This window comes from Rutilus rutilus (assembly GCF_951802725.1).
Source record: "Rutilus rutilus genome assembly, chromosome: 8".
Lineage (NCBI taxonomy): Eukaryota > Metazoa > Chordata > Actinopteri > Cypriniformes > Leuciscidae > Rutilus > Rutilus rutilus.
Window position 1 is genome coordinate 7,910,748 of NC_140222.1, and position 10,754 is coordinate 7,921,501.

Genomic DNA, 10,754 nt, shown 5'->3' on the forward strand with positions numbered 1-10,754 from the left:
TATGTCTGTCATAGACATTACATCATTTTCTGTGCATTTCTTCTTCAGGTGTGTCTCGTGTTGATACAGACAGAGTGACAGTGATGGAGGAAGATTCAGTCACTATATGCACTGGTGTTAAAACAAACCAACAAGAGAAGATTAAATGGTATTTTAATAACACTAACATCGCTGTAATCACTGGAAATCTCAGTGTTATCTGTACAGATGTTCAGTGTAATGAAGGTAATAAAGTTAATAAAGTTACTGAGAGATTCAGAGGCAGACTGAAGCTGGATAATCAGACTGGATCTCTGACCATCATGAACATCAGAAACAGACACTCTGGAGAATATACACTAGTGATCATCAACGGCAGCGACAGTGGAAAGAACTTCAGTGTTTCTGTTCATGGTGAGTCATTATGTTTAAATCATGTCATGTTTATTATATCAGTGACATTCAGAGCTTTTTCTCTTGATCTGCATCATTAAACTGAACTGAATTACTTTCAACTGTTTAGGTTTTTCCACTGACGATCCATTAGTTTTTAACAGTTAGGCCCTGTTTACACGAGAACGCTCGCGGGTGAAAATGTAAAAATATTTTATCAGATGTGCCTTTCGTTTAGACGGCGACGGCGTTTTTGGGGCTTAAAAACGCAAAAAAATGAAACCACCCTCCAGAGTGGAAATCTTAAAAACGCTCCACCGTCGTGTTTCCGTCTAAACGGTAAAACCGCAAAAGTCATAGACAGTAAAAGAAATGGACACAGCGACCCCATTGGAACTCAATTGAGACAAGTGAAGCCCATTTTTAGCGATTTCTTAGCACTTCCTTTCCTGACGCGCAGACTCAAACCGAGCAAAGCTTTACACGGACCACGTGAGCAACCCGTCTGTCTTCTAGTAGCTGTGCCAAGAGAAATCTGAATCATTCCCTTCCGAATCTTGCAGAGACGGAGAGTGTGAGTAGGAGCTGTCCATGAGCTTGGAGCAGGAGCAACTTTTGCTAGGTATTCTGATTAATTACTTTGTCATTTTGCCTCCACGTCCTCCCGATTGCCCGCGAGCTTCTCCTCCTGTCTATACGGTAATCTCTCTACTGTGCGACAGAGAGTCGCGTGGCTATGACGCAATCGTTAGCCTACTTTTACAAAAACTGCTTCTACGGGGCCATAACATAAGCTACAAGGTAATGGAGCATTTTATACATTGTCGTGTTTCTTTAGAAATAAATAATGGACACATGGAGTCTTTAAACGCCTCAGATGTAAAGTTATTCGCTGTCAAAGTGACGCCAAAATGAATGGGAGTCAATGGGATGCTAACTGCAGGTGAAGTTCTGCTACAAGATGGCGGCACGCGGCCGACTTCAACTTCCGGTCGACTTCCTTCCCCCCTGGCAAAAGTCTGCTAGACAGTGAAGGCACCGATCAGTGCTTCACATTGCCACCTAGCCGCCTGGAGTGCATACTGCATTGAATTTCACACACTTTTGCGTCACCATATGCAGGCAGATTTCCCCCCCATAACGCTAGTCTAAACGCAGAATAAAAAGTGATCACTTTTGCGTTTTCTCTTCAGATCGTTTCCGTGTAAACGTAGCCTTAGTTTTGTTCTGTTCATTCCAGTTCTTTCCATCTGTTTAAATGCATTTATTATTTCATACTCGTTGTTTTTTAGTTCACAACAAAGTGCAAAGAAATAGTAAATGTGTAAAAATCTTGTAGTTTGTCAGTTTATCTCATATAATGATCAGAAGTGTTTGCAAATCATTATAAATATTTTAGATGTATATTGTGCTTATTTTGGAATATTATAATATAGAAATGTATATTTCAATGTAGTAATGCAATGCATAAACATGTATGTGTGTAATATATGTGCGGGTCTGTAAAGAAATAAAACAATCCAGCAGAGTTGACATATAAACAGTAAATCTATACGAATAAAAACATCCACGATTAGCTTGATATTTAGCAATTTTGCAGTTCATTTTGTTTCTACTGAATTTGTCAAGATCCAGGAATTGAAAACGCACAACTATTTTCACACATGTGGAGTTTTTTCCTCTAAAGATCCTCCAGCATCTGTTGGTTTGTGTTTCAGGTGTTTCTGCTGCTGAACGAGATCAAATGAAGAGAAAGTCAGTGAAAGAGGGAGAATCTGTCACTTTAGATCCTGGTATAAGAAACTCAAGTGATTTGATGAAATGGTATTTTAAAGACATTCCCATCGCTGAAATCACTGGAAATCAGAGTCAGATCTGTACAGATGATCAGTGTGAAGAGAGATTCAGAGACAGACTGAAGCTGGATCATCAGACTGGATCTCTGACCATCACAAACACCAGAGACACAGACACTGGACATTATAAACTACTGATCAACATCTGCAGATTCAGGATCATTCGATGCTTCGGTGTTTCTGACACTGCATGGGTGAGTATCATTTAGTCATTAGAATTTTAGAATACATCATTTTAAGTTTTATTTCATAACAAGTGCTGTTTAACATGATATGAGTGACAATTTAAAGGAAACCTGTGTGAACAAAGACTCTCGTGTTTCAGATTCGTCTTCAGTTACTGGGGGAGCTTTAGAAAGGCAAGTATTACGTACAGATATTATAGTGAGAGAAAAATATTGTCTTTATTATGTAAAGTGTGTGTGTGATTATTACATTATTTCATAGGAGACCAGGAGAAAAACAAGGATGAGGTAAAATACTTCACTATGTGTTTGTAGAAATCTTATGAGATTGTAAGGGTGGATTTCCTGCAGTGGTTCAAGCTGCAAGACTGCCGAATGAATAAAGAAACATTAGCAAGATGGTAGAAAACTGCACATTTCTTATGACCACCCACTGTTACTTATACCAATGACGGAAATAAGCGCAGTTACAATAGCGTAATATGTGGGAGAGCGTTACTATAGAGAGTGACAATATTGTATTGCAATCACTTCAAGTTAATTTTATGAAGTATACTTAAGTAATGTTCACGTATATTTTTAAGTATACCAATATCAATGTGTACTTGTAGTAAACTTGTAAGTGTACCATTTCTATACTGTTTGGGACTAAATTGGCCCACTTTTAGTATATAAAAGTATACGTGTAAGTGTACTATAAGTGTAAGAGTAGTAAACTTTAAGTACACATCTAGGTTTCTCATTTGTAATGCATCTGTACTACAAGTGAACTTATAAGTATGCTAGTAGTTTACTATTTTAATACAAGTAGCACATTTTTTTAGTTGATGAAAGTACACACTGAAGTGTACTCTCAGTAAACTACTAGTTTAGTAGTTTATACTGCAAGTATACTTGTAAGTTTTCTTTAAGTGGACATAACATCATACCTATAGTTTACTATTTATATATTATTTTTGCACTTGCCCCTATACTACTATGTTCAAGATGTTATTTTTATACTTGAAAAATACCTTTAACTGTACTTTAACTAATTTCAAAAATATTTTATTAGCTTCATGCATCCTTTTTTATCAACACTTGAAAGTCGGTAAGTTTCATAAAGGCAACATTTTAAACAAAAGTTGAGATTCTTGATCAGATTCAGAGCGATGATCAAAACACAGGTGGAGCAGATCAAGTCCAACAGCCCCAAATTTCATTTGGTAACATTAAAGGGTTAGTTGACCCAAAAATGAAAATTCTGTCAGTAATTACTCACCCTCATGTTGTTCCAACCATGTAAGTCTTTCGTTCATCTTCGGAACACAAATGAAGATATTTTTTATTAAATCTGAGAGCTGGATCACTCCTCCATAGGCTTCTAAGGTATTATAACTTGCTGGCCCAGAAAATGTATTAAAGACATCATTAATATAGTCCAAGTCACTACAGTGGCTCAATCATAAGTTTATAAAGCGACGAGAATACTTTTTGTGCAAAAAAAAAAAAACCCACTTTATTCCACTATTCATTTCCTTCTCTCTGGGCCTCGAGTCAGTTCATGTAGTGTTTTAGCGAAGCGCGTCTGTGTTGTACGTCACACGTAGGCTCACTATTGGCCGACGCTGGTCATGTGTGATGCGTGTGACGTACAACACCGAAGCGCTGCGCTATTACACTACGTGATCTCACTCGAGGCCCAGAGAGAAGGAAGTGAATAGTGGAATATAGTAGTCGTTATTTTAGTTTTTTTTTGCACACAAAGTATTCTCGTCGCTTTATAAACTTAAGATTGAGCCACTGTAGTCACTTGGACTATATCAATGATGTCTTTAATAACTTTTCTGGGCCAGCAAGCTATAATGTCTATAGAAGCCTATGGAGGAGTGAGACAGCACAGATTTCATCAAATATATCTTAATTTGTGTTCCGAAGATGAACTAAGGTCTGGAACAACATGAGGGTGAGTAATTACTGACGGAATTTTCATTTTTGGGTGAACTAACCCTTTAAGCAGTTTTGATTTACAAGCTGTTTAATGTTTGATCACGTTATTTTACATTTGAGTGAGTAATCTTCTATCACTTGTTTCAGCTTCTTCTCCTGTGTTTTAACCCGGAGATTATGCATATGCACTAGATGTGTCATAGCGCCCCCTACCATATAACAGTGAAAACATGGATAGCTGGAAAATTCAGCCAATGGTGGGAAAAGTAGAATTAGAGTTAATTCCTATACATTAGTGGACTAGCCTACACACAAATTCAGATACGCAAAATTAGACACATATCTGTTTTATATCAATATTCTTATCAATATTCAAACAATGTAAGTGTAGTGGCTATTTGTCCATAAACTTAAACAAAACTAATAATACCAAACTTCTCAAATGGCCACTGAGGCTACGTCATGGGTTAGGCTTTACGCATGGTTAGAGGTACCAAAATAAACTAATGTCCATCGCAAAAGATGAGTTCGAGGAGGCTTATTTACACATATAAGCAAGCTCACAGACATTTCCTGCTGCCTCTCTCACGCTGTGGTAAAAAACCATATGCCCTCGCAGCCCACCTGGTTCCTCCCACCTTGACCTATTTATGCAAATTAACATAGCACCACGTGACCAATAAACGACAATGTAAATAAACAAGAAAATAAGCATAAATGCAAAATAAAGCAAGTTTACTTTTAGCAAGAAAAGAAATAAATTAGACTGTAACTTAAGCCTAAAATAAACAAAGTGAAAAATAGCTCCAACAGTAAGTTTCATTAGACTATATATGAAAAACTATGTTAAAAAAAGTATATTTAATGGGCTACTCGATTAAAAGAGTTAACACAACTACAAGCCAAGTATACTTTGAATACTTAATTATACTTTACAGTATTTATCGATCAAAAGAACATTTCAACTTATTTACAAAATAATCATGTTTAACTGTGAAATTTAAGGTAAAACTACATTACCCATGATGCAGTACTGAAAATATTCCACCAATCAGGGAGTCGAAACTAGTGACACAAGATCTCTTTAGCTCCGCCTTCTTTCATGAAATAATTGCTGTAATCGAGTCGATCTCCATACGCTCTCAAATACTTCAATATTTGAATATACTGTATTAAAGCATTTCTGCTCTTCTGCTGTAAACTTTCCCATGAATGAATGGCGTTTCCATCAAAATGATCCTGAAATAAACATTCCAGACTGAATATTATTCACTGGTTGATGGAAGATTTGCTGATCTCATGAGTTTCTGTGACAGTTACTGCTGTTCATTTCTCTCTCTCTAACAATCTGCAATTTATTGTTTCCAGACGGAGAAAGATCCCGTGATCCGAGAGAATCCCAACAGGATCATTGTGAATCTGCAACATTATTCCCATTGAGGAGAATCAGCAAAAACACACTTCAGCATTTCAGCTTTAACCTGAAATACTTGAGATAATGGATTAGGTGTTTGTTGAAGGTTGAGAAGGAGTTCAGTGTTTCTGAAGTGAAGATTCTGATAGAGACTCATTATAATGGAAACACTCGGCGGCGCTTATTCACTGTAGTTACTTCATTATTATTCAATTCAACAATAACCAACTTATTATCTTGATACATTCATAGAACAAATGCTTTGTGATATTTAGGAAGATGGAAACACTCAAATCAACATTTAACACTCAATGACAACTTAAACCTTTAAGATAAACCGAAATGAACTCTCGGCACAGTCAACATCTTTAAGTTGGCTTGGAAAAGCCAACTTACTGATCGTACTTAAGATTATTATATTTATTCATCTTAGACTAATTTCTCCACGTAACTCCTAAACTATTCAAGCTACAACCACTAAACTATCCAAGCTACAACCACTAAACTATTCAAGCTACAACCACTAAACTATCCAAGCTACAACCACTAAACTATTCAAGCTACAACCACTAAACTCAGACTAGACCTTCAAACTGTTTAGTTTTAATAAAGCTTGTCTGCTGAAGGAAGCATGAAGTGCTCTGGAAATGTCCTGGTAGACGGCTGCGTTGAGTGGACAGCACAGTGGACCAACACCAGCCGATGACCGACACAGACTGTGGAAACTTCACACTGGACTTCAAGCATCTTGGATTGTGTGCCTTTCCATTCTTCCTCCAGACTCTGGGACCTTGGTTTCCAAATGAGATGCAAAATTTGCTCTCATCAGAAAAGAGGACTTTGGTCCACTGTGCTTTATTAAATCCAGAGTCAACACAGCCGTCTACCAGGACATTTCCAGAGCACTTCATGCTGACTTCATTTTCCAGCAGGATTTGCACCTGCCCACACTGCCAAAAGAACCAAAACCTGGTTCAATGACCATGGTATCACTGTGTAATTACTGTGTGATTTCATGTAATATTCTAATTTTCTGGGATTTTGATTTCATGGGTTTCATAAGCTGTAAGCCATAATCATCAAAATTATAACAAATAAAGGCTTGAAATATCTCACTTTGCATGTATTGAGTCTATATAATATATTAGTTTCACCTGTTAAGTTGAATTCTTGAAATAAATAAACTTTTTGATGATATTCGAATTTTATGACCAGCACCTGTGTTTGGAGTTTACAACGCCCAGTTTTACTATGCATATCCTCATCTGCATATCATTTGCATATGATTATTCATTCACGTGAAAACATGTTTAACGGTACCAGACATTAGGAAAATATGACATACGGATGTGCCGTTACATTTCATTGATAAAAATAATTTAGTAGCCTATTCTTGCCTTGTTTTTGAATGAATAAATCAAATAGTGTAAAATACATTTCAGAGAAAGTTTTTCTCAATCTTTTCCACTGGCCAAATAGTATTTTTAATTGATTTATATTTTTAATGGAAACAGATAGACCTTGTGCATTATTTGCACGAAACCATTTTCTCAGACAATCTGCTATTATCATAATAAGCAATTAGTTAAAACATTAAAACACAGCATGCCAGAGGAAAAGTGTTCAAACGCATTGCATCCACAACAAATATTTATATTTATTGAATATAAAAATGTTGTAACTTCTCAGTAATTATTTCATGTAGTTAAAGTGCTTAACACCATTAATGAGAATGGCATATTTAATCTAAATGTTTATATCAGAAGTAAAACATAATAGTTTAAATCATTATTTTATTTATTTTAAACTGTTATTGTGAACATGCACTATTTATGATTAGGACTCATAATAAAGATTTACATTTAAAGCTAAACGGATAAAACACCTAATTTTTACCTCAGTATTACTGAACTACATTACTAAAATTACTTTTTTAATGATTAAAGCAAAATTTTAATTTCAAGAACGCAGCTTCCAGGTCACTGACAAAGATTACTTTGCCTCCGCTGTAGAATCATGTGTAGAATCTGTGTTCATTATTTACATTGGTTGTCAAGGAAACGGGAGGTTTTCTAACGTTATGATTAGTACTCCTGCTTATTTGCCGGTTTAAAAAAGTAAGTGTTTGTAAGGACATTTTGCGTCAAATGTGCATACAACAAAGTTGGAAACAATGTCTGTAGTACTTATACGATTTTATTACATGACCTCAGCAAAAAAAAAAAAAAAAAAAAAACGTACACAGCTGTGAGGTAAGTATTAAATTCGTAATTTCGAGATCCGGCCCACCGCCTATATGTTTCTCACATGTTTGTGCTGTAAGTGTATCATTTTTACTTATGCTTTTAATCACAGAATGTGAATAAATGCAACATTTTAAATAAACTATTTCATTGTTATGAATTATCATTATTTAAGCAATTTATATTTTCAGTGAAAAGATTGTGCTAGTCTTGTTTTACATCATTAATATACTCTTATAGTTGTTTCTCATTTTTGTAAATTATATTTATTTTTTCTGTGTTCATTTTATTTTAAAGTTTCTTTTATTTTGTCATTTCCATATATACTTTTAAATATATGCCTAGTATTTTTATTTATTTATTTATTTATTTTTTGTATATGCATAGGCTACAGTTTTAGTACTTAAACATAAACTAAAAAAAAAAAATGCCTTTGCAACTAACTGATCAAAAATAAGTTTATTATATTTCAGTAAACACCTTCAACACGTCACACACATAGACTGTAAAAAAAAAAAAAAAAAACATTATTTACTTTTCCGAGCTGATGAATGAATAGTGTCGGTAAATAATGTCTACAGTTCAAACTGAATTAATTTCAGGATTAAACCAACAAAACGCACCAGCGATTCTCCGTTTTGTCAAGTTTCTTCTCGGGCCCCTATTTTCTCATGTTTACAGAAGACTGTACTGTATAGTCCATAAAATATACCTGTCAAATTTCCTGAAATGTCATTGTAGCATGAGCGGATTTCTTTCAGGCAGTAGCTGGGGTTCTTTTGAACAGATTCATGTGTTAATGATCCAGTTGAACCGATTCTCAAAGCATTTGTAAGTCACTCGATTGCATTATCAAGCCTTTAAAAAAAAAACTTTATAAGAAGTTCGCTTGGCGACACAACGGTGAGGCTTGGCTGACATGTTGGGATCGGTTGGGATCATAAACAACGCAAAATCTGATCTTTTGGGAACACTACGACTCAAACGAATCAAAACAGGTTTTGAACCAGTTCAGTTACACGAACCAACCTAACGAATCGATACGACGAATTGAATCTCTCTCAGGCACAAGACGGGCGGACTACATCCGGGTAACAGCTAGGGTCCTGACGGCGCGGAAAAACGCATTAGCTAACTAATCTGAGCAACATGTCTGGAAGAGAAGGTAATATTAATCAAAATAAAAACACTTAACATGACAGTTTTATTGTGTAAAACGCTGTAGGTAATACAAACGCTATTTTCCGATCATGCCGGGTCTTTATAGATTGTAAACATGTCGATATATTTTTAAAATATATCTTTTTTGTACACGATGCTATCTGCGTTAGCTGTATTACAACATTTCACTGCATTTTAATCATTTGAAAGTTAATATTGGTCCTTTCTATTATTGTTATACTAAAAAAAAATCCATTTATATTTCTTATTACAATGTATATTTAATATTTTTCAAAATTTGAGTTTAGTTTTGATCATGTTATTATGGTATCTAATATCAAAATGATTTATTCTCTGTGCAGGAGGTAAAAAGAAACCCCTCAAGGCTCCTAAAAAGCAGTCGAAAGATGTGGATGATGTAAGTTCGTACATTGAGGTTGTGGTTGAAGTGTTTATACATAAACACTGAGATTATGGTTTGTGAACTGGACAGATCAGCTGCCTTTAGAGTAAAGTCTACAGAAATGTATGTGTAAGAATGTACATGTACCTTCAAATGCAAGGAATGCAATGGATAAATGCGTCTGCCAAATGCATAAATTAATGTATTTACCAGTCAAATTTTGAAAATGTTGAAATGATGGTTTGTACATTTTCTTGACTTGTTGAATTGCACACACTCATTCTATGTTTTATTTACAAACTACAGGAGGACATGGCTTTCAAACAGAAACAGAAAGAGGATCAGAAAGCAATGGAACAATTGAAAGCCAAGGCTGCTGGAAAAGGACCTTTAAGTAAGAGACGCATAAAGCCACCCATCATTCTTTCCTATTTAAATGAAGTTTTTTGTTTATTAATGTAATGTTGAAATATATCTGTAAAGTTTTTTGAGTTGTTCCTTTTCTCAACAAAGTTTCTCCTTTGATGTCTTTCCACAGCTGGAGGTGGCATCAAGAAGTCCGGGAAGAAATGAATGTGTTTCAGTGTTTATTTGCTTGCTGTTCAATCCATCAACTTATGATTTGGGTCCACAATAGCAATGTCAAATGATTTTTTTTTAGTTACTTTATATATCTGATGTAAAGAAAATGTTAAAAGGAATAAAGTTTGTGATGACTGTAAATTAAAATTTCAGATTTTAATGTCTTTGATTTTTGAAACCTATTCAAAGCTCAGTACAACATCCAAACATTTCAAGTTTAAATTCACATGTAAACAACTCCATTTCTAAAGTTTTTGTTGAAGCGTATCCATCTTTATATTCAGCTCTACAGTCTCACTTTTCATGTCTCCAAATGTATGGAACATCTTTAATTACCCGAAACACAAATGTCTTTTGTTATTGTTTCTTTTCATTATGTAGTTTTAGTCATTTTGCTGATGAATTGTGTGTCTTATGTTTATTCTTCAGTTCCACCTCTACTGGATAGTGGTCACTCACTTTCAGTGCCTGTGAAGACATTAAATCTGTTTTAGTAACTTACTAAACCAGTCCTCAAATTTAAAAACGTTCTGTTTATTTAAATGCACAGTAATAACTCATGTCTTTAAGTGTGATTAAGTTTGTAAACCTGGTACTGGGTCCGGGATT

General features: G+C 35.0%; 3 protein-coding genes across 4 annotated transcripts in view; 2 read left to right on the forward strand and 1 right to left on the reverse strand.

The window, feature by feature from the left end:
- Nucleotides 1–6,868, forward strand: part of LOC311295047 (uncharacterized protein) — a 31,875-nt gene extending 25,007 nt beyond the window's left edge. Inside the window, exons 3-6 of the mRNA XM_084416229.1 lie at nucleotides 49–393; nucleotides 2,091–2,422; nucleotides 2,554–2,587; nucleotides 5,711–6,868. Of these exons, the coding sequence (XP_084272355.1) occupies nucleotides 84–393; nucleotides 2,091–2,422; nucleotides 2,554–2,583 (672 nt within the window). The 5' untranslated portion in view covers nucleotides 49–83 and the 3' untranslated portion in view covers nucleotides 2,584–2,587; nucleotides 5,711–6,868. The remainder of the gene's footprint in view (nucleotides 1–48; nucleotides 394–2,090; nucleotides 2,423–2,553; nucleotides 2,588–5,710) is intronic.
- ccdc51 (coiled-coil domain containing 51) overlaps nucleotides 1–8,779 on the reverse strand; it is a 37,418-nt gene extending 28,639 nt beyond the window's left edge. The window contains exon 1 of one of the 2 annotated variants that reach the window (XM_084416197.1): nucleotides 8,712–8,779. The gene's annotated coding sequence lies outside the window, so the exon portion shown is untranslated. The remainder of the gene's footprint in view (nucleotides 1–8,711) is intronic. The other variant, XM_084416199.1, reaches the window with a different exon arrangement.
- Nucleotides 8,780–9,063: 284 nt separating this feature from the next.
- On the forward strand, nucleotides 9,064–10,671 carry tma7 (translation machinery associated 7 homolog). The gene is made up of 4 exons (XM_084416236.1): nucleotides 9,064–9,164; nucleotides 9,523–9,578; nucleotides 9,870–9,957; nucleotides 10,102–10,671. The coding sequence occupies exons 1-4, from the start codon at nucleotides 9,149–9,151 to the stop codon at nucleotides 10,134–10,136; spliced, it is 195 nt and encodes a 64-aa protein (XP_084272362.1). The 5' UTR covers nucleotides 9,064–9,148; the 3' UTR covers nucleotides 10,137–10,671.
- Nucleotides 10,672–10,754: the final 83 nt, after the last annotated feature.